This window comes from Bufo bufo, chromosome 6 (genome assembly GCF_905171765.1).
Source record: "Bufo bufo chromosome 6, aBufBuf1.1, whole genome shotgun sequence".
Lineage (NCBI taxonomy): Eukaryota > Metazoa > Chordata > Amphibia > Anura > Bufonidae > Bufo > Bufo bufo.
The window spans coordinates 160,260,593-160,288,279 of record NC_053394.1 but is presented as its reverse complement, the minus strand read 5'-3'; the positions used below and the strand labels follow the sequence as shown (position 1 = coordinate 160,288,279).

General features: G+C 45.3%; 1 protein-coding gene across 1 annotated transcript; it reads left to right on the top strand.

Moving 5' to 3' along the window:
- Nucleotides 1-6,556: 6,556 nt before the first annotated feature.
- Nucleotides 6,557-25,861, top strand: LOC121003417 (glutathione S-transferase P 1). Its single transcript, XM_040435259.1, has 7 exons — nt 6,557-6,581; nt 12,833-12,868; nt 13,450-13,556; nt 24,316-24,403; nt 24,726-24,829; nt 24,903-25,010; nt 25,669-25,861. Coding segments are annotated over exons 1-7 (633 nt in total). The 5' UTR covers nt 6,557-6,580; the 3' UTR covers nt 25,858-25,861.
- The last annotated feature ends 1,826 nt before the right edge of the window (nt 25,862-27,687 follow it).

The following is a 27,687-nucleotide window of genomic DNA, read 5'->3' as shown; positions in this document are numbered from 1 at the left end:
GGCAAATTACTTAGTGGGGGGCATATTACATAATAGAGGGCAGTGTGGTGGGCAAATAACATAATGTGGGGGGCAAATCACTGTGAGGCAGTGTGGGGGCAAATTACTTAATGTGGGACAGGGTGGGGGGCAAATTGCATAATGTGAGGCAGTGTGGGGGCAGATTACATAATGTGAGGCAGTGTGGGGGCAAATTTCTTAATGTGGGGCACTGTGGTGGGCAAATTAGTTGATGTTGGGCAGTGTGGGGGGGCAAATCATATAATGTGGGGCAGTGTGGGGGCAAATTGCATAATGTGAGGCAGTGTGGGGGGCAAATTACATGATGTGGGGCAGTGTGGGGGGGGCAAATTACATAATGTGAGGCAGTGTGGGGGCAAATTACATAATGTGGGGCAGTGTGGGGGGCATATTACTTAATGTGGGGCAGTGTAGGGGGGGCATATTACTTAATGTGGGGCAGTGTAGGGGCCAGTATTACTAATGAGGGCATTCTAGAAGGGAATTACTATTGGTGGAGGAGCACTATTACTATGCGGCACTATTATTTCTTCTTGTGGTATTGGGGCCGAGGCACAGTGAGCAGCAGGATAACACTGTGGGGACTCCAGGTTGGGGGATGATGATAGAAAAGTGAGGACACTAAGATGCCTGTGTGTCACACTCTGCAGAGACGAAATTGAAAATATTTGCGAAACTGGGTGCGAATTTCTCTGCAGAGACGAGGTGCGGCTGAAAGAAGTGTCTGGACCAAATGGAGAAGATGATGACAGAGAAGATCTACATTGGAGGAGACGTTACCTGGGAGGCCCTGGATGTGAGAGGCACGTGCTGCTGTATATCAAGTACAGCAAAATGCGGGTGGAGGTGGGGTGAGACTTAGAGAATTGGGCTGTTTTGGCCCTTTTTTTATTTTTATTTTTTTACAACATTCATCTGATAGGGTAGATCATGTGCTATTTTTTATAGTTTGTTTTAGTTTTACAGAGCATTTTTGAAAAAAAATTATGTTTTTATGTCTCCATTTTCTGAACGCCATATCTTTTTTTATTTTTCTGCTGATCGTCTTGTGCAGGGGCTCATTTTTTGCAGGAAGAGTTGACGTTTTTATTGGTAGCATTTTTGGGTACATATGATTTTTTGATAATTCATTATTACACTTTATGGGGCAAGGTTACCAAAAATTGGTTGTTTTGGCACAGTTTTTATTTATTTATTTTTCCAGCGTTCAGCTGAGGGGTTAGATCATGTGATATTTTTATAGAGCAGATCGTTACGGACGATTCAATCCCTAATATGTATACTTTTTCTTATTTATTAAGAAAGTTTTACACAATAATAGCATTTTTAAAACCCCAAAAATTATGTTTTAGTGTCTCCATAGTCTGATCACCATAGCTTTTTTTATTTTTTGACCAATTGTCTTAGTTATGGTCTCATTTTTTGCAGGATGAGGTGACAGTTTGATTGGTACTATTTCGGGGGGGAATATGCTTTTTTGATCGCTTGGTGTTGCACTTTATGTGATGTTAGGTGACCAAAAATAGTTTTTTTGGCATTGTTTTTATTTTTTACGGTGTTTACCTGAGTGGTTATGTCATGTGATATTTTTATAGAGGAGGTTGTTACGTATGCGGCATTACCTAATATGTCTACTTTTTATTTATTTATTTCACTTTAACATAATAATAGCAGTTTTGAAGCAGAAAAATCATATTTTAGTGTCTCCATAGTCTGAGAGTCATAGTTTTTTTTATTTTTTGACTGATTGTCTTAAGTAGGGTCTCATTTTTTGCAGGATGAGGTGACTGTTTGATTGGTACTATTTTGGGGGGCATATGCTTTTTTGATCGCTTGGTGTTGCAATGTTTGTGATGTAAGGTGAGAAAAAATTGTTTTTTGGGCACTGTTTTTTTTTTTTTACAGTGTTCATCTGAGGGGTTAGGTCATGTGATATTTTTATAGAGCTGGTTGTTACGGACGCGGCGATATCTAATATGTATGCTTTTTTATATTTATTTAACTTTAGCACAATAGCATTTTTTAAACAAAAAAAATGATGTTTTAATGTCTCCAAGTTCTGAGCGATTTTCTTATGTAGGGGCTCATTTGTTGAGGGATAAGGTGACAGTTTTATTGGTACTATTTTGTGGGACATACGCTTTTTTGATCACTTGGTGTTGCACTTTTTGTGACGTAAGGTGACAAAAATGGCTTTTTTTACACAGTTTTTATTTTTTTAATAGTGTTTATCGGACGGGGTGGATCATGTGATATATTTATAGAGCCAGCCGTCACGGACGCGGCAATACCAAATGTGTCTATTTTATTAATTTTTTTCTATTTTTAACATTTTTTGTAATAACTTAATTGGGGAGTTTTTTTTTACATGTGAAACTTTTTTTAAATAAAACACTTTATTTTTAAATTTTTTACATTTTTACTTTTACACTTTGCGTTTCCCATAAGGTCATACAAGACCTCTGGGGGACATTTAACTTAAATTTTTTATATTTTTTTTCACTATTGATTTCTCCTTTAACTGGGGCTGACATAGTAGTCCCAGTTACAGGGGAAATACACCTCTCGGAGAGGCTGTGAGGCAAGGTAACAAGATATTTGGTTGCTCTATATTACACTTTTTGTGAGGCAAGTAGAGTTGTTGCGATACCAATTTTTTTATTCGGTTTCGATACCATGAAAAAGTATTGCGATACTCGATACCATTCGATACCACGTGAAAAAAAAAAAGCCACATGCATTCTGCATTTTAAAAAATGGCGAATCGCGCAGTATTTTTTTATTTTTTCTGTTCTGGCGTTCACCGCATAGATTTTTTTTATATTTTAATAGTTTGGACTTTTCTGACGTGGCAATATGTAATATGTTTATTATTTATACATTTTATATGTGAAATTGGGAAAAGGGGGTGATTCATACTTCATATGTTGGTGGGGTATTTTTTTCCTTTTTTTTTTACACTTTTTATTTAATAACGATTCCCCCCCCTAGGGGCCAGAACCTGGGATCTTTTCATCCCTTGTCCTATTCACCCTGATAGAGCTCTATCAGGGTAATTAGGACTTCACACTGTCCCTGCTGCTCTGTGCTCTGTGCACACAGCATCACGGATGTTACCATGGCAGCCAGGGCTTCAGTAGCGTCCTGGCTGCCATGGCAACTGATCGGAGCCCCAGGCTTACACAGCTGGGGCTCCGATCAGAAGCTGCCACTGCACCACCAATGAGGGGGAGGGGAGAGGACCTTGTGGCCACTGCCACCAATGATTTTAATACTGGGGTGGTAGAGAGGGGCCGGCACCAATGATTTTAATGGGATGCGGGGTTGAGGGGGGGGGGGGGGGAGAAGGGGCACACTGCACCACCAATGATAATTACCCCTTAATACAGGAGGCGGGTGTCAGGGGCAGGATGCCGGCAATGCGATTCTGCTACCGGCACCCGCCTCCTGTATTATGGGTTAAAGTCTACTTTTCCTGGGTCCAGACTTTCAGTATTAGGCTACACAGAGCAGCGCCCAGCGATGTCCCAGCACTTACTATTATTCCTGGGCGCCGCTCCGTTCGCCCGCTGTGCCCCATTACTGTCTCCTCTCCTGCTCCACATGCTGATTACTATCGGAGGGATGGGGAGGAGACATCAGCTTCACTAGTGGGCGTTCCTTCTCCCTGGCTGTAGCGCTGTCCAATCGCAGCGCAGGAAGGAACGCCCACTAGAGAAGCTGATGTCTCCTCCCCATCCCTCCGATAGTAATCAGCATGTGGAGCAGGAGAGGAGACAGTAATGGGGCACAGCGGGCAAACGGAGCGGCGCCCAGGACTAATGGTGAGTGCTGGGACATCGCTGGGCGCGGCTCTGTGTAGGAAAAGTACTATCATTGATGGCGCAGTGCGCCCGCCCCTCCTCCACCCCTCTCTTCTCATTGGTGGCAGCGGCGGCAGCAGCACAGGGGGAGGGAGAGACTGCTTCCTTCTCCCCGTGCTGCTGAGAGAACATGAGCGCGCTGAGAGCAGCGCTCTCATGTTCAGAGATACTAGACTGCGCAGAAGCGCAGCCCAGTATCGAAAAAATGGAAATCCCGGTATCGTATCGATACCGGGACAGAAGTATCGATTGGGTATCGAAATTTCGATACCCGCAACAACCCTAGAGGCAAGGTAACAAGAAATAGCTGATTTGGCACCGTTTTTATTATTTTTTTATTTACAACATTCATCTGACAGGTTAGATCATGCGGTATTTTTATAGAGCAGGTTGTCACGGACGCGACAATACCAAATATCACTACTTTTTTTGGTTATTTGTTTCAGTTTTACATAACAAAGCATAAAACAAAATAATAATGATTCTTTAGTGTTCTCCCCATTTTGAAAGCCATAATTTTATTTATTTTTTGGGCGACTGTCTTGTGTAGGGGCTCATTTTTTTCGGGATGAGATGATGGTTTGATTGGCACTATTTTGGGGTGCATATGACTTTTTGATCGCTTGCTATTACACTTTTTGTGATGTAAGGTGACCAAAAAATGCCTTTTTTTTCACAGTTTTTATTTTTTTATTACGGACACGGCGATACCTAATATGTCTACATTTTTTTATTTATGTAAGTTTTACACAATGATTTCATTTAAAAAAAAAAAAATCATGTTTTAGTGTCTCCATAGTCTGAGAGCCATAGTTTTTTCAGTTTTTGGGTGATTATCTTAGGTAGGGTATGATGTTTTGCAGGGTGAGATGACGGTTTGATTGGCACTATTTTGGGGTGCGTATGACTTTTTTATCGCTTGCTATTACACTTTTTGTGATGTAAGGTGACAAAAAATGGCTTTTTTTACACCATATTTATTTTTAAAAAATTTATGGTGTTCACCTCAGGGATTAGATCATGTGATGTTTTTATTGAGCAAGTTCTTACGGACGCGGCGATACCTCATATATATACTTTTTTTTATTTACTTAAGTTTTAAATACGGCGAAAATGAACCCGGTTCTTAAGGAGTTAAAGGGGTTGTCCGCTTTTTTTTTTTTTGTATGAGTGCTGCCTTCTCTGATCTGTTTACCTGCTCATCACTGCAAATCCTACGGCGAGCAGGTGAACAGATCAGAGAGGGCAGCTCTCATATGAGCGCTGCCCTCTCTTCAAATAGCTGATCGTCGGGGGTGTCGGAGGACCACGGCTGATCTGACATTGATGACCTATCCGGAGGATAGATCATCAGTAGTATAAAGAGGACAACCTATTTAACAGTAGAACTGGAGGGAAGGTATTACACATCTCGCTACTGGCTGTGTAGGAGGAGCGGAGGAATCACCCTCTGTGCCCCTGCTCCTACACAGCAAGTGCAATGTGTGACAGTATCCTACTGGGGAGCGCCTGCAGCTGAGCTGTGATCATCAGAGGAACCAGGTGAGTATTTACTGTTAGATTTTCTTACCTCCTGTGAAGGGGGCACACGTTGACATAACTACTATGAAGGGGGCACCGCTGGGCATAACTACTCTGAGGGGGAATATTTGGGCATAACTACTCTGAGGTGGCACATCTTGGCATATCTACTGTGAAGGGGGCACATATCTTGGCATAACTACTCTGAGGGAGCACATGGGGAATGGGTGTGTATAGTTATGCTTTGGGCAGAGTTAGAGGCGTGGCCTGGTATGAAACAAATTGCAGCGGAGCGCTACACGCGATGCACACGTTGTCCCTCTTTACAATTTTCTAAAGTTGGGAGGTATGCAGACATTACATCCGGACGGAAAACTCGCTCATGTAAAAAAGGCCTAATACGTCTATGCTGCCGAAAAAATAAAAAAAGGTAAGACTGTTGGAAAAAAACAAAAACCTCTCTGTCAAAGATGGCTTGGTCCTCAAAAGGGTTAAATGGGGTATTCCAGTTGTTAGACATTATCCATTCATCTCTATGGGAATTCCGGAGACAGTGGAGCGCTGTACCGGCTATCTCCGGAACTACCATAGAAGTGAATGGAGCGGCCACCAGCATGTGTGACCGGCCACTTCCTTAATTTCAGGGGGGCTGCAGGAGATACGGGGTCCGCAGCAGTAGGACCCCCACCGATCTGATAGTTATGCCCCAGCCTGTGGATAGGGGATAACTTCTAGCAAGCAGAATACCCCTTTAATGGCCCATAGCTATGTAGTGTATTCACATGAGCCGTATTTAAAGAGTTTTTGTCACAATTTTTTGACTAGTTTAAACAGCAGAAAAAAACGCAGTGATTTTGTATCAAAAAAGAAAACGCGACAAAACTGTCTCATGTAAGCAAGACCTTGTTGCATGATTGATGGCGGCTGCTGGGGGCACAGACCACTGCCCCGCCCTGGCTTGCTCTTACTAGGTGGGCAGCACAGCCTGGTTGCCCTCCTGCAGTGAGAGGAGCCGAGCCTGAGGCTGCCGCCGTGACTGACAGGAGCCGCCGCGCAGGCGCAGTCTGCCTCCGCCTTCAGCTCCGCCCCCTCCGCCGCCTATAAAGTCTCCGCCTCACCTGGCTGCAGTTCTCCGGCTGTGACTCCTGTGCCTGAGGATTTCACCGCAAGACAACAGTAAGACGCCTCAGCGCTTGCATTGCACGATAGGGCGCGGGCTCTTATCGCTGAGTCTGGGTGTTTACGGCTTATCAGAGGGAAGTGGAATCTGTAATGGAAGATGTCTGCTGTAGACTCCCTACACTTTTATGGACTAGAAACTAAGGATAAGTGCTGTAGTTTTCTGCGTCCCGTTTTCCACGGGTGACTTTGCATTGCTGTACAGGATGAGCTGTGTATACAGTGGTCACCGGCATCAGCTCCTGGAGTTTATTTTACCACTGCAGGAGTTCCCCTTTAAGTGGGTGTGACGCCTATAGCAGCCACTTGTGCTGTGATCCCAGCCCTCCATTACACAGATGTAACCTAGAGGGGGCGCTGTGCTCCAGGCATGTGTCATGGTGGGGCAGTCCAGAGGGTGCTGTGCCTATAGACCTGTCAGTGCTACTGTGCCCTGCCATTCACAATGGGAACCATAGGAGGGAAAAAGCTTCCTCGGGAGAATATATCCGCCATATGGCTGTGTAGTATGAGACCCCTGCGCTCACTCAGCCCTGCTAGGCCAATGGCTGGGGCTATATGACGGCTTTATTTGTAGTTTTATGTGGAGCTTCCTTAGGTTACGTGTGCAGCGTACTCAAGTTGTGTTTTAGAAATGTTCCTGGGTGTTGTAGTGCAATGGACACTAACCTGAGACGCTGACTCTCTGCAAGGGTAGGGGATGATAGGAAATGTTCGTGACGCCAGTGCCAATTAAACGGTGGCACGCCGTTTGCTGCTAGCAGGAATAACTGAGGAACACGTGATGTTAAAGTAGAACTCCAACTTTAGTAGTTATCATGAATATAGGACAATAACGGAAACGCAGTTCCTTTGCATACAGTCGATCTTTCAATACGGTTGATGCAGGCAATACAGGTGCAGCAAGGTGACATTCAGAGTGTGAAACACAGGACTTGCAGTACAGGCAGCTTGCACTCTATTCCTGTCTGATCCTGGAATATAGAAAATCTTCTCCAAGGCCCATTACCTTAACTCTGGCGTATATCCTTGGTTTTCTCTTTATAAAGTACCTCCTCTGCTGTCTTGAGTACCTCTTGCTCTCCTTGGCTTGCCACTGTCCCTCTCAGCTTCCTCAGGCTCTTGAAATGAGATATTCCTGCTTCTGCATATGGGATCTCAGGAGGGGAACCGTCTGACTTGGATTTGGAACCCGGTTACAGGGACTTCAATACCCTCTCCTGGTACGCAGGCTTCAGGCCTGGACTTGTCTCTGACATTGTCTAATCTCTGGTTAGACTAGACTCGACTCTAGACTCAACTGCCTTTTCCTTTTCCTGTCTGGGCCTTATATAAACTAGGGCTCCCTAGCTCCCTCTAATGACCAAGAGCTGGAATGACACCCCTAGCAGGCCTGTACATGCAAGTTTCACAGTAACAGGGAAAACATAGCATTACATTACATGACATTTTATAAGGATGACATATACCAACTTCCCCATAAGTAAGGGGGGGGAACGACAGCACACCAAGTGACCCTTTTGTAGTGACGGGCATTACAGTCCCCGTACACTACACATGCACACGAATGTTGTGTGTTTTGCGGTCCGCAAAACACGGATGGCGTCTGTTCCACAATTTGTCGAATGGCACGGACAGCCATTAATATAACTTACTATTCTTGTCTGCAAAACAGATAAGAATAGGACCGGTTATATCCAATTTTTATTTATTTTTTTGTGGACCACGGAACGGAGCAGCGGATGCGGACAGTAGGGGTGGGCGATATACTGTACATTTGTGCCACGATATGGATTTTGTGCATATTGCCTATATCGCTGGACCGCGTATGATCGCGCTCTCGGCGCGCACCATGTTCTCCTGAGCTGGCACAGTGGAGAAGGGGGGAGTCCCTCCCTCTCCACTGTGCGCGGCTGCTGCTGACCACCAATGAGAACAGAGTAGGAGGAAGAGGGGAGGGACTGTGGCCACTGCGCCACCAATGAATGTGCCGGCCATATCCCACAGGGTCCCCCCCTATCATTGGTGACAGTGGGCAGTTCTGATCGGAGTCCCAGCAGTGTAATGCTGGGGATCTGATCGGTTACCATGGCAGCCAGGAGTCACGCTACTGAAGTCCTGGCTGCCATGGTATGTTAGTGAGCAGCATTATACTCGCGTGCGCCGTGGCCGCCAGTCGCTCCTTCTGTCTGTGCGGCGCATTGCTAATGCTTATAGCATTAGCAATGCGCCGTACAGACCTATGAGAAGGAGCGCCCGGCGGCCACGGCACACGTGAGTATAATGCTGCTCAGTAACATACCATCGCAGCCAGGACTTCAGTAGCGTGACTCCTGGCTGCCATGGTAACCGATCAGATCCCCAGCATTACACTGCTGGGACTCCGATCAGAACTTCCCACTGCCACCAATGATAAGGGGGGGTGGGGGTGGACGACCCTGTGGTCATTGCCACCAATTATTAATACTGGGGGGAGGGGGGCTTTGAGTTACCAGAGGGGGCTGATAAGAGGGAGAGGCTGGGGGGCACATGAGAGGCTGGCTGCCATGGTCAGCTCCCTGCTGTTGTGTGCACAAAGCACAGGGCAGCAGGGAGAGTGTAAAGTCCTATTCACCCTAATAGAGCTCTATTAGGGTGAATATGACAAGGGTTCTAGCCCTTAAGGAGGCTAATAGTGATTAAATAAAGTAAAAAAAAAAGTTTAAACACCCCCCAAATATAGAAAACAATATATCGCGATATATATCTCATATTGCACATGCTTAAAATTATATCGCAATATGGATTTTAGGCCATATCACCCACCCCTAGCGGACAGCACACGCAGTGCTGTCTGCATCTTTTGCTGCCCCATTGAAGTGAATTGTTCTGCATCCAAGCCGCAAAAACTGCTGCTCGCTGCGGACAAAAACGGTTGTGTGCATGAGGCCTTAGGAATGCTTTGAGGAGCACGCAGCTCTGTGCCCTCCTATGGACTGTAGTTGGCACTGGAAAGTTGGACGACAGTCTCTGGGCAGCAGACCTGTTTAGGTCCACATTTTTTTGACAATCGGATGCAGAACTATTTATTTCAATGGGGACGGTGCACTGTCCACAACAATATGCCCATTCCATGGCCTGCAAAATATAGAACGTCTGTCAGTTTTGCGGCAAAATAGGGGAGAAGGGGAGGATGCCTCTGGATACGGCTGTGTGCATGGGGCCGAATACTGTGATGTAACGGGGGTCTTCTGGTCTCCTGCTGTGTGGTGCTGGGATGTACGCTCCTAACATCAGCAGGCATGACCTAAAAACCATATAATGATAGGGGCTTGGCCTGAATAGGCTTTGCACCTCATGGTGCCATTGAAACATAGGTTGCTATGGACTGGGTTTTCTGCCTTTTCTCCCCTTGTCTGTTCCCTTGTGTTTCTGTTTATTTCCCTCAGGTGAAGTAAGCCAGCTGGATACCAGGCAGCTTCTGGATTGGTCAGTGTGGCTGAAGGGTCAGTGTTTACTATTGGTTAAATCAGTTGCTGTCCGGTTGCTGGGCCTTGTTCTATTTTTATCTAGGTCCTGGATTGGTTTGTGGAGCGGTTCGGCGGGAATTCTACCTATTTAAGAAGGTGTCGTACCTGTGAAGATCAGTCGCCGTGTCAAGAACAGAGAAGAGGCTTGTCCCGCCCGCCCTCCCTTGATTATTGTCGCGGTCTTTGTTTCTTTAAAGGGGGGGTTAGTCGCTCAGAATTCTGGGTGGATTTAAGTCCACATATTTTAGGAGAATATATCTATTGCATTTTATCTTCAATTTGCGGCTCATATTTTTTACCAAGACCAACACTTATATCCAAATTTTACTGGTCTGTTATATTATATTATATGTCTCTTATATACATTGTTGCTTTTATATGAGGTCGTCTTCTATGCATTAATTCTATCTATTAACTTATTTCTATTTTGTATCTGGAGTGCAGCTTTTGGTCACAGATGCTATTTTATTATTATAGCGATCAAATGTGCACGTCAACTACAAACATATATAATTTCATATGAAGTGTTGCCACATAATTCTACTGTCGCAAGTTTATATTGTATTAAATTTACTCCACTATATTTATTGTCCTTTTACCCAATAAACATTAGCAACCTAGTATCCTTAGGTGTGCCCAGTCATTTTCTTTATATCCAATTGCCTTTTAACAGCGGGGTGACGCTGTAGGACTGAGAGCACCCTTTTTTGGTGTGTCTACCACCCTGTGCATCCGACTTACCTATTTATTTGGATTTAAATTAATTCAGTAAATGGACTTTAATTTTATTAATATGGTTTTATACTGGTTTAAAATGGTTGAGTTATGTAACCCCCAATAATTTAATAAAGACCGCGGCCTTTTCATCCATTTGAAGTTTCTGTGTTTTTATTAATTATTATTACAGCCTTATGTTGGTAAGGGTATATGCCTTTAAAGGTTATTGTTGAATATGGCACCATGTCTCACCCATTACTTCAGCGCGCTTTGCTGCTGTACCTGACCGTCTGGCCAATCATTGTCCTTGGTCTACAGCTGAGGACAGTGACTGGATCCAGGCACATCCTGGTACTCGGTGACATGCAGTGGGAGTACCAGAGAAGTGGCACAGAATGGTGCTGGAGTAAGGGGTTAATATAATTTTTTTTTTTTTTAAGACCTTGTAGGGGTTGTCTGAGATTTTTAGGAAACCCCTTTATGGGGTTAAATTGCGTTCAATAGAAGTCATATGGTTTCCAGTTGTACTCCTAAAGTCCCCCAGTACTTGCTTGTACAGTGCATCTGACAAGGAAGCTACATGTCAGCAGCCACTAGATGGCGCTCACGCTTTTGCTCATGGTCTGTGCAGAGGGGGTAACGGAGCTTCTGGCAAATCGCCGCACGCTGTTCTCCATGGATGTCTTACTCACAATGGCTGTTCTCCATCTTGGCTGCTTCTCCTACACACCTGCTCCCTGCAGTATCAGCGCTTTGGCAGTGAAGTGGTTAACTTTAGCCAGCTGCCAGACTTGCTTATGAAAGTCATATGTTTTATTATGGGAAAACGTTAAACCCAGTGAAAGCTGCCATTTCAGAACTGCCAAGGGTGCAAAAAACATTAGGAAACTGCCTTACTGCCGATACGCCTTTTTACAGCGGTCATTAAAGGGTTTCTACCACCACATTTTGACCTAATTAGCTGTCAGACACTAGTGATCTGCTAGTGTCTGCTCTACCTAACCATGCTATTGTAATTCCTTTCTGTGCAGCGGTTACCCTAAAAAACGTAGTTTTATTGCTATGCTAATGAGCCTCTAGGTGCTATGGGGCCGTCTTTTCAGCACCTAGAGGCTCCGTCCACTCACTATTTCCGCCGCCCAGCGCGCTCCAGCCCGCTCCTCTAGATTGACAGACTACTTCTCTGCATCTCGGCCGAATTCTCGTGCCTGCGCCGTGTGCTTCTGTATTCGGCGCAGGCACAGTGACTGTCTCCCTGCGCCGGCATCTTCACTGCGCCTGCGCCGAATACAGAAGCACACGGCGCAGGTGCGAGAATTCGGCCGAGATGCACAGAAGTAGTCTGTCAATCTAGAGGAGCGGGCTGGAGCGCGCTGGGCGGCGGAAATAGTGAGTGGACGGAGTCTCTAGGTGCTGAAAAGACGCCCCCATAGCACCTAGAGGCTCATTAGCATAGCAATAAAACTAGGTTTTTTTAGGGTAACCGCTGCACAGAAAGGAATTACAATAGCATGGTTAGGTAGAGCAGACACTAGCAGATCACTAGTGTCTGACAGCTAATTAGGTCAAAATGTGGTGGTAGAAACCCTTTAAGATGTAAGTGCTGCATGGGTCTCCTGGACAGTGGAGAGCGGGAGTCCTGCCCGAATGGTGGAAGCGCTGATCCCGGCAGTTTAACCCTTTAGATGCTAGTTGATGGCAACCACAGCGTCTAAGTGGTTTCAGAGGAAGGGGACTCCCTCAGTCAGCCATCGGCACTGCCACGTACGAGTGTGGCATCCTAAAAAAAGAGAGAACATGTCCTATCCTTGTCCATAAAACAGACAAATTATATTATGGGCTGGATGTTGCGTTTGGCAAAATGCAGAACACACACGGCCGGTATCCGTGTTTTGCGGACCACAAAAACTACAACGGCTGTGTGCATGACCCCTTAGGGATAACTTGTAACAACCGGCATATACAGAAGTCATGTAGCATTACCACCAATTAATACCGCCTGTCTCTCTTCTCGCTCTTTAGTGCCTGAATACACCATCATTTATTTTAATGCCAGAGGTGAGTAGAGGTTTTCTTTCTTAGAACCAAACCATTTAAAGCATTTTTACATTGATGGTCCACTACGGTCAGCTGCACCTACAAGGGCTGTTTCTCACGAGCGGATGCCGCGCGGGTAATCCGCTGTGTGAAAGACCGCCAAGCCCCGCTCCGGACAGCAGACACGGAGCAGTAACATGATTGATAATGCTCCGTGCCCCTCTGATCTTTTTACTACAGAATCACGGTAAGATAAAGTTGTCACCGTGATTCTGTAGTAAAAAGGTCAGACACGGAGCATTATCAATCATGTTACTGCTCCGTGTCTCTGCTGTCCGGAGCGGGGCTTGGCGGTCTTCCACACAGCAGATTACCCGCGTGGCATCCGCTGGTGTGAAAGGGGCAGAATTCCTCACAGAGCGACATCCAAACGCGTGTGTCTGGTACTGCAGCTTGGCCCTAGTCAGGATATCGGGCTGCTGTAAGGAAGAGGCTATAATAGAAGATGACTGGATTTTAATTTTTGTAATGTTTGGGGGAGAACTGCATTGTGGTCTGCAGGGGTTTGGGGTGAGTTATTTCTCTTTTGATTTCCTTGTCAGGTCGTTGTGAAGCTATGCGAATGCTCATGGCTGACCAGGGAGCTCAATGGAAGGAGGAAGTCGTAACGTCTGATGACTGGCAGAAGGGGGATCTGAAGAAAGCTGCGGTAAGATGAAACCCCTCATGGACAAAGTATAATGGTAAAATGTAGATCAGGTGATGGTGTGGGATCGGGGTCTGTGCCTGCTCCATCACTTGTGGATGCCAGCTCTGGTATACTGCTGCATTCAGTGTTTCCTCTCACCCTAATAGACTGCCTGTCAGATTTACAGTAACAGAATGAGTGATTAGAAGAGCGCAGGTTCAGATCCCCTATTAGGCCCTTATTTTGCAGATCGCTCCATACACACAACTGCAAAAACTGCACAGATCAGTTATTGAGTTATTCAGCGCGCACAGATGATGCTCATGCGCGAGATTATTATTTTTTTTTTACTGCTGGGTGATGTCCGCACATCAAGAATAGCAGATGAGGGAAGGAGCAGGGCTCTCTAAGAATGGGTGCAGCTGGGCTCCATGAGCGATAAGTTCCGCCCCTTGGACTCTTTTACAAGCTCATTGCCATATTTATGACATCGTTTTTTGAGGGGCACAAATAAATTTAGATTGCCTCTACAGTTCTGGTTAGAATGCCCTCAAGGAGACCTACAGTGCCATATGAGCAGTTGTATACGCTCACTAGTGGTGACAGAATGCCTTTAATTCAGATGAGGGGACTGCTCATGTGTGCTCCTAGAGTTCATGGTTGATGACAAGGATGTCACATAACAGCTAGTGGCAACCAGGAGTCTACTGTACCTACAGGTGGCATGAGGGTCTAGTCTGCAAACTTGATGTGTGGTGACTGTATGCTGGAAGGGTGTACAGAACCAGTGATGGACCAGGGGGTGACCTCCTTGGAGGTAAAGTAACTGTGTGCAGCAGGGGTTAATGCAAGTATCTTGAGTACTGACATCTCAGACTGCTGAGTAAAGCACTAGTGTTGCGGAAAATGGAGGATCATCCTGGTGTGAGTATCTATTGGCCCTGTCAATCAAGAGACGGGTGTGAAAAGAGGTGGGCAAACGGCCTCTAGGACCAGGTGCAATGCCCCCCCCCCCTCGCTCCTAGAGGCTAATTAGCATATTATAAAATATCTCAATGGCTTCAGGCAGTGAGATGGCACTAATATAGGTATGTATAGGTATGTTCAGCTGACATTAGCACATCGCTAATGTCAGCCAGCTTAATACCATTTTTCAGGTGACAAACCCTTTAAAAGAGGGACCACCCTCTCCACCTCCAGTTCTGTTTTCTGTCCTAAGGATTCATCACTGCATTATCTAAGTTATCCCCAGTTTGCAGACATAGGATCCCTCCTTGGGATTTAAACTTGGTTCTTTCAGCCCTGATGTCACATCCTTTTGCGCCAATAGACAGCATTTCCCCTAAGATGCTCTCCCTAAAGCTGGCTTTTCTCCTAGCGATGACCTCTGCTAGAAGAGTTGGGCCTCTTTCACACGGGCATCCCGGATTTGCTACGGATGCGTTGTGTGTGCATTGCAGGGAAAACCGCGAGAAAGCACGCAATTGCTGTCGGTTATTGTTTGCAGTCCCTTATAACATGGTTATAAAGGGAAAATAATAGCATTCTAATACAGAGTGCTTACTAAAATGTGGATTGAGGGGGGGGGGGGGGGGGGGTTAAAAAAAATAAACTCCCCTCATCCAATTGATCGCGCAGTCGGCATAGTCTTCTTGCTTCTTTCAGGACCTTTGACATAAGCGCAGGTCCTGCTAAAAGAAGATAGGTCCTTTTGCAGGTCCTGAAAGTAGCAAGACTATGCCGACTGCGCGATCAATTGGATGAGGGGAGTAAATTTTTTTAACCCCCCTCAATCCACATTTTAGTAAGCATTCTGTATTAGAATGCTATTTTCCCTTTATAACCATGTTATAAGGGAAAATTATAGTGTATACACTTTAACCACCTCAGGACCGCCGTACGCAGGATTGCGTCTTTGCGGCGGTCCTGTTGTTCTGGGTGGACGCGCCGGTGCGTCCTCTCGCGAGACGCGAGATTTCGTGCATTGCCGGCCCGCGCATGCGCATCGCGGGCCGGCAAAAGTTAAAGAAGTATTTCGTCACCAGCCTGCCAGCAACGATCATTGGCTGGCAGGCTGGCGATTTTCAAAAAATCAAATCAGAAGCCAGATAACAGATCATATTAGTAAATATGATCTGTTATATGGCTTCTCTGCTCCTCTGCTGGTCCTTTTCGTCGGTTGGATCCAGCAGAGGAGCAGACTTCACAGTGAGTAGCACCAACACCACACTTTAGCCCCAGATCACCCCCCTGCACCCCAATTAACCCTTTGATCACCCCTTTGATCGCCCCTGTCAATCACTATTGAAAGGAAAAAAAGTGATCAGTGTAAACTGTCACTTTTTTTTTTTTCACTAGTATTGGCTGTTAGGTTTTAGGGATAGTTTAGGCCCCTTGGTTAGGTAGTTAGCGTCAGTTAGCGCCCAGCCCACCGCACCGCAGTCACTTTTATTCGCTGATTAGCGTATCGCTAATCAGCATTTGTACTTTTATAGTATCTGTAAGTGATCAAAACTGATCACGGTCAGATCTATAATAGTATTAGTGTCACTTTAGTTCGCCCTCCACCCAAAACGCAGTGTTTGCCCGATCAGGCCTGATCGGTCGCCCACACGTGCGTTCACCCACGCCCGCCCCACCGCAGTGACAAAAAAAATTGTTTTTTGATCACTGCACATTCACTTTACAAGCACTGCGGCGATAAAAAAATCAGTTTTGATATTTTTTATCAACCGCAGCAGCCTCCGGTACTTCGCTAGCCTCCCCTTTGTAAGACAGGTTTGCTTTTTTTCTTGGGTAGTCTCAGGGAATACCCCTAAATTTAGTAGTCCAAATGTCAAACAGGGGGTATTCTTCTGAAGAGGCCTACAGGATTCTGACCCAGTCGGATGAGGAGTGGGAACCCTCATCTGATGAATCTAGCGGGTCAGAATATGAACCTGTGGAAAGCAGTGGCTCTCTGACCCAAAGTTCGGACGAGGAGGTGGAGGTCCCTGGCAGCACCAGGCGTACCCGGCCCCGTGTCGCTAGACCACAGGTTACGCAGGATCCGTTTCAAGAGCAGCAGAGTGGGGCTGTCGCTGCCGGATCACGTGGTGAGGCATACACCAGCAGCGCAGCCCTTCCTGGACCTAGTACCAACACTGCCGTACAACATGGTGACGTGGCGAGCACCAGAAGGGCAGTTGAAGCTGGTACGGTGGCACGTGCACTAGTTACCCCGTCGCAGCCACCGCGCAGACAGGCCCGTAGAGCCCCTAGAATCCCTGAGGTGCTGGCAAACCCTGATTGGCAGTCACCAACTTCAGCCGCACCTGTAGTTCCCCCTTTCACCGCCCAGTCTGGAGTTCGGGTTGAGACGGCTCAAATCGGTTCGGCCCTGGGATTTTTTGAGCTGTTCTTGACTGCGGAGCTCTTGGACTTAGTCGTGGCAGAAACAAATCGGTATGCCACACAATTTATATCCGCCAACCCGGGAAGCTCTTATGCCCAGTCTTTCCGGTGGAAACCAGTCCAAGTTTCCGAAATTAAAATTTTTTTGGGCCTTCTCCTCAACATGGGTCTAACTAAAAAGCATGAATTGCGGTCATATTGGTCCACGAACCCAATTCATCACATGCCCATGTTCTCTGCTGCTATGTCCAGGACACGATTTGAGACCATCCTACGTTTTCTGCATTTTAGCGACAACACCACCTCCCGTCCCAGAGGCCACCCAGCTTTTGACCGGCTCCACAAAATTCGGCCCCTCATAGACCATTTCAACCAGAAATTTGCAGATTTGTATACCCCTGAGCAAAACATCTGCGTAGACGAGTCCCTAATACATTTTACCGGGCGCCTTGGCTTCAAACAATACATCCCAAGCAAGCGTGCCCGGTATGGGGTCAAATTGTATAAGCTCTGTGAAAGGGCCACAGGCTATACCCACAAATTTCGGATCTATGAGGGAAAAGATCAGACCCTGGAGCCGGTCGGTTGCCCTGACTACCTGGGGAGCAGTGGGAAGACAGTCTGGGACTTGGTGTCACCCTTATTCGGCAAGGGGTACCATCTTTATGTGGACAATTTCTACACAAGTGTGGCCCTCTTTAGGCATTTGTTTCTAGAACGGATTTGCGCCTGTGGCACCGCGCGAACTAGTCGCGTGGGCTTCCCCCAACGGCTTGTAACCACCCGTCTTGCAAGGGGGGAGAGGGCTGCCTTGTGTAACGAAGAACTGCTCGCGGTGAAATGGAGAGACAAGCGTGACGTTTACATGCTCTCCTCCATTCACGCAGACACGACAATCCAAATTGAAAGGGCAACCCGTGTCATTGAAAAGCCCCTCTCAGTCCACGACTATAATGCGCTCATGGGAGGGGTGGACTTCAATGACCAGATGTTGGCTCCCTATTTAGTTTCCCGCAGAACCAGACGCTGGTATAAGAAGGTGTCTGTATATTTAATTCAATTGGCGCTGTATAATAGTTTTGTTCTCTACAGTAAGGCTGGGAGAACACGATCCTTCCTCAAATTCCAGGAAGAGATCATCGAGAACCTCCTTTACCCAGGAGGTTCCGTGGCCCCATCCACCAGTGTAGTTAGCCGTCTACACGAGCGACATTTCCCCAGTGTCGTTGCTGGTACCTCAACCCAACCGCCACCCCGAAAAAAATGTCGTGTCTGTAGCAGGAGTGGAATAAGGCGTGACACCCGCTATTTCTGTCCTGACTGTCCTGACCACCCTGCCCTATGCTTAGGAGAGTGTTTCCGGAAGTACCACACACAGGTACACCTAGCATAGGGATTGCATCTCACAGGACAGGCACACAGGGCTATTAGGGCCCTTTTACTCACAGCTGCTGCAAACCTCTCCTTTCACCTGGGATAAAGTGCATAATGTACTTCGCCACATCTTTGGGCAATTTGCGCTTTGCACATTGTCCCATGGGGAAGGAGAGGTTTGTTCTATAAAGGTAAAAAAAACTAAACAAAAAAAAAATTACCGGTAAGTAAAAAAGTTAAACGTTCAGTTAAAAAAGTTAAAAAAAAGTTTCTATGTTCTGTTCAACAGTTAATAAATTTATTGCGTTGCGGCCTGGTTTTTTTCTTTTGTTTTGTTTTTTTTACCTTTCAGGTGGACCAACCGATCGACTAGCTGCAGCACTGATGTGCATTCTGACAGAAGCATTGCGCTGCTGTCAGATTACACGCAAGTCGGTGTATGCGGCGCTGCAAGACGAGATTTCTCCTCTGCAGTAAAAGATATGTTTGCCGAGGCATATGAGCTGAGGAGGTGGCGGTGTTCATATACTTTGGCAAACACTTTGTATATATAAAAAAAAAAATCCCGGCAATGATTTATTCATCCACATCGATTGATGTGAATGGAGAAATCTGGTTTGCCAGGGCATACGAGCTGAAGTGGGTATGGATGTTGGGCGGAGCTCCTATGTCCTGGCAGACGCCTTTCCCCTCTTTTTTTTTTTTTGGCAGAGATTTTTTCATCCACATTGATCGATGCGAATGAAGAAATCTGTGCCGTTCATTTTTTTCTTTCAGCCCAGAGGCTGAACGGAAAAAAAAAATCTCATTACCCGTATGCTCAATATAAGGAGAATAGCAGAAACTCCTAATGCTGGGCATACATGTAATGATTGTGGAGACCCTCAAATGCCAGGGCAGTACAAACACCCCACAAATAACACCATTTTGGAAAGAAGACACCCCAAGGTATTCGCTGAGGGGCATATTGAGTCCATGAAAGATTGAAATTTTTGTCCCAAGTTAGCGGAAAGGGAGACTTTGTGAGAACAAAATCAAAAAAATCAATTTCCGCTAACTTGTGCCAAAATTATTTTTTTTCTATGAACTCGCCATGCCCCTCATTGAATACCTTGGGGTGTCTTCTTTCCAAAATGGGGTCACATGTGGGGTATTTATACTGCCCTGGCATTTTAGGGGCCCCAAAGCGTGAGAAGAAGTCTGGTATCCAAATGTCTAAAAATGCCCTCCTAAAAGGAATTTGGGCCCCTTTGCCCACCTAGGCTGCAAAAAAGTGTCACACATGTGGTATCTCCGTATTCAGCAGAAGTTGGGGAATATGTTTTGGGGTGTCATTTTACATATACCCATGCTGGGTGAGATAAATATCTTGGTCAAATGCCAACTTTGTATAAAAAAAATGGGAAAAGTTGTCTTTTGCCAAGATATTTATCTCACCCAGCATGGGTATATGTAAAATGACACCCCAAAACACATTCCCCACCTTCTCCTGAGTACGGAGATACCAGATGTGTGACACTTTTTTGCAGCCTAGGTGGGCAAAGGGGCCCACATTCCAAAGAGCACCTTTCAGATTTCACAGGTCATTTACCTACTTACCAGACATTAGGGCCCCTGGAAAATGCCAGGGCAGTATAACTACCCCACAAGTGACCCCATTTTGGAAAGAAGACACCCCAAGGTATTCCGTGAGGGGCATGGCAAGTTCCTAGAATTTTTTATTTTTTGTCACAAGTTAGTGGAAAATGATGATTTTTTTTTTTTTTTTTTTTTTTTTCTTACAAAGTCTCATATTCCACTAACTTGTGACAAAAAATAAAAACTTCCATGAACTCACTATGCCCATCAGCGAATACCTTGGGGTCTCTTCTTTCCAAAATGGGGTCACTTGTGGGGTAGTTATACTGCCCTGGCATTCTAGGGGCCCAAATGTGTGGTAAGGAGTTTGAAATCAAATTCAGTAAAAATTGACCTGTGAAATCCGAAAGGTGCTCTTTGGAATATGGGCCCCTTTGCCCACCTAGGCTGCAAAAAAGTGTCACACATCTGGTATCCCCGTACTCAGGAGAAGTTGAGGAATGTGTTTTGGGGTGTCTTTTTACATATACCCATGCTGGGTGAGATAAATATCTTGGTCAAATGACAACTTTGTATAAAAAAATGGGAAAAGTTGTCTTTTGCCAAGATATTTCTCTCACCCAGCATGGGTATATATAAAATGACACCCCAAAACACATTCCCCACCTTCTCCTGAGTACGGAGATACCAGATGTGTGACACTTTTTTGCAGCCTAGGTGGGCAAAGGGGCCCATATTCCAAAGAGCACCTTTCGGATTTCACTCGTCATTTTTTACAGAATTTGATTTCAAACTCCTTACCACACATTTGGGCCCCTAGAATGCCAGGGCAGTATAACTACCCCACAAGTGACCCCATTTTGGAAAGAAGAGACCCCAAGGTATTCGCTGATGGGCATAGTGAGTTCATAGAACTTTTTATTTTTTGTCACAAGTTAGTGGAATATGAGACTTTGTAAGAAAAAAAAAAAAAAAAAAAAAAATCATCATATTCCGCTAACTTGTGACAAAAAATAAAAAGTTCTATGAACTCACTATGCCCATCAGCGAATACCTTAGGGTGTGTACTTTCAGAAATGGGGTCATTTGTGGGGTGTTTGTACTGTCTGGGCATTGTAGAACCTCAGGAAACATGACAGGTGCTCAGAAAGTCAGAGCTGCTTCAAAAAGCGGAAATTCACATTTTTGTACCATAGTTTGTAAACGCTATAACTTTTACCCAAACCATTTTTTTTCTACCCAAACATTTTTTTTTTATCAAAGACATGTAGAACTATAAATTTAGAGCAAAATTTCTATATGGATGTCTTTTTTTTGCAAAATTTTACAACTGAAAGTGAAAAATGTCATTTTTTTGCAAAAAAATCGTTAAATTTCGATTAATAACAAAAAAAGTAAAAATGTCAGCAGCAATGAAATACCACCAAATGAAAGCTCTATTAGTGAGAAGAAAAGGAGGTAAAATTCATTTGGGTGGTAAGTTGCATGACCGAGCAATAAACGGTGAAAGTAGTGTAGGTCAGAAGTGTAAAAAGTGGCCTGGTCTTTCAGGGTGTTTAAGCACTGGGGGCTGAGGTGGTTAATGGGGTCCGAGTTGCTTTCATCCCTATCATCTCCTAGCAACCATGCGTGAAAATCGCACCGCATCAGCACTTGCTTGTGATTTTTCATGCAGACCCATTCATTTCTATGGGGCCTGCATTGCGTGAAACGCAGAATATTGAGCATGCTGCGATTTTCACTCAATGCACAAGTGATGCGTGACTATCACCGCTCATCTGAACAGCCCCATTGAAGTTAATGGGTCCGGATTCAGTGGGGTGCAATGCGTTCACCTCAGGCATTGCACCCGTGCTGAAAACTCGCCCGTGTGAAAGTGGCCTTAGTGAGATTGCTGCTCTTTCCATTGACCAGCCTTACTTAAAAAATCTTGGCTAGGGTGGTTATTTCTCCTGATCCTCCTTTTGCCAAAGGTGTCTTCCTCTTTTCACCGTTCCCAAGAGATAGTTCTTCCCTCCTTCTGTGCTTCTCTAAAAAGAGAAAAAAATCGGAGTTCCATTGTTTAGATGGGAGGAGATGTTGAATTCAATATCTGCAGGTCACACAGCCCTGGAGGTCCCTCTCCCGTTGGTTGATTTCCTTTCAGGGTGCTAAGAAGGGCTCTGCTGCATCTTCCCAGACTATTGCTAGATGGATAAGGCAAGCTATTTACTTGGCATAAACTCATCCAAGGGAGCTGTTCTGCCATCAGGGTTCAGGGCTCACTCTACTAGATCAGTCTCTACTTCCTGGGAAGAGGGCCTCCGCTTCTATAGAGCAGATTGTAGGGCTGCCACCTGGAGTTCAGTATACCCCCCCCTCCCCCAAGTTTACAACAACAAAACAAGAACATTCAAAACAGAATAAAAAGGACAATTACTTTCATCTACCTTAACTGACAGTCAGGAGAAGGCTTTATGTAGCATTAAGATGTTGAAACCGTACATTTCACCTTTAACTCTTAATCCTAGTTGTCCTGGTTATAATTGGTCGCTATCGAAGGCTGTCAGACATTCACACCGCATTCACTCGGGCAGCAACCTGCAGACACCAGAGTTGTGTCTGAGTTATTCCGATAGAGTTGGCACTCAACCAGAGGCCCCAAATCTTTTCAAACCTGTCTGGTGTACCCCTAGCTTCAAAGGTCCATTTGTACATGGGTAAAGTTGCATTGATGAGTGGCGTCCAGTGGGATAAGGAGGGACTCTTTGGAGGCTTCCAATTTAGCAGGATGGACTTCCTAGCATAGAATAGTAGTAACCTATAAAGGATTGTAGTGTATTTGGTAGGAATAATGTCGTTGACAAGGCCCAGTAGACTAACTTCTGGGGATATAACTGCCGGGAGACCCAGTCTGGAATTGAGATCTGTGCACGTCTTCCCAAAAGTCTGCAATAACTGGACATTCCCAAATCATGTGCATTAACGTTCCCTTGCCAATGCCACATCTGGTACAGATATCTGAGTTTGTATATGCGAGCTGGACGCACAGGAGTCAAATATACTCTGTATCCACTTAGCCTGAATCGGCTGATCCCGCGCACAAATCACCGATCTCCATGTAGAGGCTAATTCCCTCTCCTGCCGCAGGTCTAAATTCGTGATATCCTCTTTCCATTTGACAAAAGCTTTAGTTATAGGCGAAGGTTGATAGGATATTAGTGTCCCATAGAAGGCAGAGACCATTTTACCATGTTCTACTCGCCTGGCAATTTTCTCTATCTCCCCATATTCCAGCCGCAAAGGGCCCACCCCAAATTGAGACTCTCATACATGCCTCAGTTGGAAAAACCTAAAGAGGGATGAGCGTGGTATATTGTATTCGGCCTGTAGAGCTGAGAGAGTCTTAAAACCCCCTCATCATACAATTGGGTGAGGTATTTAATCCCCCTCTGCAGCCAGAACTCAGTCTGAGAGAAGCCAATTCTGGGAGTTTAGGGTTTCTCCATAAGGGCAAAACTGGGGACCATACGTTTTGTTTTTTGTCCCCTCACCACCACAAACTGAATCCATGCATTGATCACCCCCACCATAAGAAAGGTAAGGTGTTCCACCGGGTATTTGGCTGCCCTATAGACCAAGTTCGTCATGGCCTCAGTGCAGGGCTGATCGTGATCTGTGGAAGACTCGTCAGCTCCTGCACTCCCTTGGCAGTCACATCCCCACCGGGCCTGGACAGGACTCATTGAGTGCTGTGTATACAGTGATCTAGAAGGCAGGGACCTACAGGAATGGTCCCTGCCTGCTCTCTAGGGTGTCCTGCTGTCACTGACAGCAGGCCACCCGCTCGGCAGCTGCCATCTCTGAAAGGACGTTCCAGAATGTGGTTAATATTTGAGTAATTTTATGTAATTTTTTTAAATGTTAATAAATATATTATGTTCTCAGTCTAAGGCCCTTATTTATCACCACTAGAACACCCTGCTTATCATTAGGTTTGGTCATCAATTCTCACCTCTCCTGTGTTCCTTCCTGTCCTTATACTATAAACCAGGAGTAGGGAGACTCCAGCTGTTGTGGAACTACAACTCCCAGCATGCATGCTTCCTCTACTGTTCTCAGAACTCTCATAGAAATGATTGGAGCATGCTGGGAGTTGTAGTTTCACAACAGCTGGCGTGCCGAAGGTTCCTGTCCCCTGCCCTAGATGCTTCACTTCCAGTACCCATGTTTCCTCTATTTTCCCTACGTTCATCCCTATTGATTGTATGCATGGAAGGAGCGCTTTCATCACTGTGGATTTGGGGACCTGACCAGTACTCTTTACACAGGTTTTTTTTTTTTTGTTGTCTTCTGCATCAATCAGATCCCATCGATGCCAGGAATTTTGCTGTAGTTAACACATTCAGTGCTGTCAAACTATCTTACAGTTCCTTGTCTTATTTTCTCCTTGTAGGTGTATGGCCAACTTCCAGGATTTAAAGATGGAGACTTCACTCTGTATCAGTCTAATGCCATGTTGCGCCTTCTTGCCAGGAATCATGGTATTACAACTTAAAGGGGTTATACAAAGTCTAACATATGCCCCCGGGCCCCTCATATAGATTATACTTGCCCACCTCCCCAGCACCTGTGCCGCTCCTGATCCCCCGCACAGCTGCATCTCCTGGTGACTCTAGGGAGGCTAGTCCCCGTCATGGCCTGCTATTGGCTGTTTCCCCCCACCCCGTTGCCAGATGTTTTAATCCACACGACTGGGGGATCAGGAGCAACTCGGGTGTCGGAGCTTCTTTTGTTCTTTCATGTATTGAGCTTGTGGATCCCTCTGCATATATTTACTCATTCAGAACTATGATTGGGTTGTAGATCTGTATGGGAAAAATCCTCGTGAGGCAAGCCTCATAGACATGGTTAATGACGGAGTGGAAGATCTTCGGCTTAAGTATTTGAAGATGATCTATCAGAACTATGTGAGTGACACCCAGAAGTCTGACAGAGAAATGTCTTCCTCTTCAGAAGATTCATGTTTCCTTTTTTGTTTAGGAGAATGGAAAAGATGATTACGTTAAGGCTCTGCCCACTGACCTTGGTCACTTTGAACGTCTGCTTGCCTCTAATAATGAGGGGAAGGGGTTTGTGGTAGGAGCTCATGTGAGTAGTGATTTGCTTTAGTTATACTAGGACTATTTAATTGACAGGCCATTGATCTGAAAATTGATTTAAAAAAAAAAAGGAATTCTGTCACTGACACAGGCTGCTGTTAGAGAGCCTGCAAGAAATGGAAAGTCCACATAGGAATACTCGTGTTCATAAAGATCTAAAAGCTGTGCACACCTTCACAACCAACTTTGTTGCTCCAGTACTTTAGCAGCAAGTAAGGGACACATGGAAAACTGTATGACAGCAGGAGGATTGTAGTCTGTTACCATGGAAACGCATTGAAGTGTACCTTGGATTATAAACAACTTTGTATAAATCCATAGTACAAGTGAGGAGGAGAAATGTATATGTTAGAGATAGAGGAATGCCTCCTTCACTTATCAGGGCCATTCATTGTTTAATAGTCCAGCTGACAGTAAATCTGCTCAGTACTTGTATTATGTTCTCCATACTGGTTCCCCTCTTCATAGACCTTTCTGCGAACTGACCATGAATTCAGGGTGACTTGAACAATTAAGAAATGCAGGGGGGTGGGGGGGCCTGTACCCTCCTGAAATGAACGGAGCAACTGGTTGGGCCGAATACCCATTAAGTCGTTGACTCCTAAAGTTGTGATATCTAACTGCATTATTTCCCTATTGCTTTGTAGATTTCCTTTGCTGATTACAACCTGGTGGATCTTCTGCACAACCATCTTGTTCTGGCACCAGACTGCCTTTCAGGCTTCCCACTCCTCTGTGCCTATGTCAAACGCATTAGTAGCCGTCCCAAGCTTGAAGCATATCTCTCCAGTGATGCCCACAAGAAGAGACCAATCAATGGCAATGGCAAGCAGTGAGCATTGAGGAAAGTGGAGAAGGTTATGAATCCAGACTACAATAAAACCGTAAAGTCAGACTCTAGTAATGTACGTAGATGTGCCTACTGCCACTCTCCTTGTGTCCTAAAGAGAATTTTATTGGCACCTCTGATAGTTTTACAATCCATGTTACTGTAGGTTGTTACTAGATATAAGCTGTGAATAGTTATTACTGGTTTCTCCTGGATTGTTGAAAAATAAAATATTTTGAAAGGTGGGGGTATGTATGTTTTTTAATTTTCCCTGAATGGATTTAGATCTGGTGTCAAACGCCTTTTTACCTAGGGCCATATCAGCAGTACGATTGCCTACAATGGGTTGTTAGAATGTGTTAGTATTCAGTGTAGCAGTACTCATGTAGAAATGAATGGGGGCACAACACGACTCGCACGTTTACTACATCTGCAAACCCAGAGTTGCAAAAAATCTACTTATTATTTTTTTTTTCTCATTTCTGGGGTTATGGCAAATGAGTCCTGCTGTGACACCCACAAACTGAGTATAAGGACATATAGATTTTATTTTTTCATTCTGTTTTTTTACAGGTCTATGTGGAACCATTTATTTTAATGGGTCCACAAAAAAACCTGAAATGACTTGTGTGCATTCCGTTCTGCAAAAAAGTCTGCAAAACTGACAAGGACAGGCATTCTTACAATGGATCTGCAAAAAATGAGGATCCAACACGGATGTGGTTTTGTTTCGGACCGCAAAATACACATGTGCATGGGCCCTTAGGCTGGTTTCACATGAGCGAGTTCAGTGCATTGAACTTGCAGTGTGCGTCTGAGGGCTCTCGTCCTGACCTACAGCATTATGTCAGTGTTAGACAGTACATCATAAATCAATATAATGCTATGCGATCCTATCGGTGCTACGTAGGTCAGTCTAAGGGTCGCCAAGACATAAAGAAAACAACTTTCCACAAGGAGTATAGTGGAAGGATAATGGTGCGTGGAGTGGAGACAGCCGACATACTAATGTAGAGACTGCGCCTGTCCAGGGTGGAGACTGTAGCATTTTGATGAGCTCCATAGTAGAAGAGGGGTGGGTGTGCAGGCGTTATTTAAAAAAGTGACTTGAGTACCAAGCACTGGCTCTGTCTTCCAGCGAAGTGAAGAGCTGGTCCTCCTGCGTCCATATCTCGCGTTGAACAGCCCACAGGACTGGAGTTTGCCGTGCTGATTAAATATCTTTTTTGTGTTGAAGCGTGTTTTCACACTAATATAACTGGCTCATTAAGAAGATCTTATGCGCATAAACATATAGGTCATTAAATGTAATCTCAGAAAATGTCATTAAAAAGTTGGTGAATTCCCCCCCCCCCCCCCCCCCCCCATCACTTTGCACTTTATAAAAGCATTTGCTGTAGGGAACTTCCACCTGCATCACCGGTGGGCACGCAGGTGGAGAGCTGCACCTACTGTTTTACAATGCATCTCCTTGTATCCCTCTTCATTGCAGCATGTGTACCTGCTCATCTGTGCATGCACAGAAGCTGTACTTGCTTTCCCTCACTGCAGGTAACAAGTTTTGAGGGAGTTGTGGGAGACTGACCTTACTATGGTGTGATGCACAGCCTGCCAACTAATCGGAAGCAGAAGTTGAGTCTTTCTTTGGACACTCATAAACCAAAGGTACGCAAGTAAATGTGTCTAGTAGATCTTAATGTACAGTCGTGGCCAGAAGTTTTGAGTGACACAAATATTAGTTTTCACGAAGTTTGCTGCTAAACTGCTTTTAGGTCTTTGTTTCAGTTGTTTCTGTGATGTAGTGAAATATAATTACACGCACTTCATACGTTTCAAA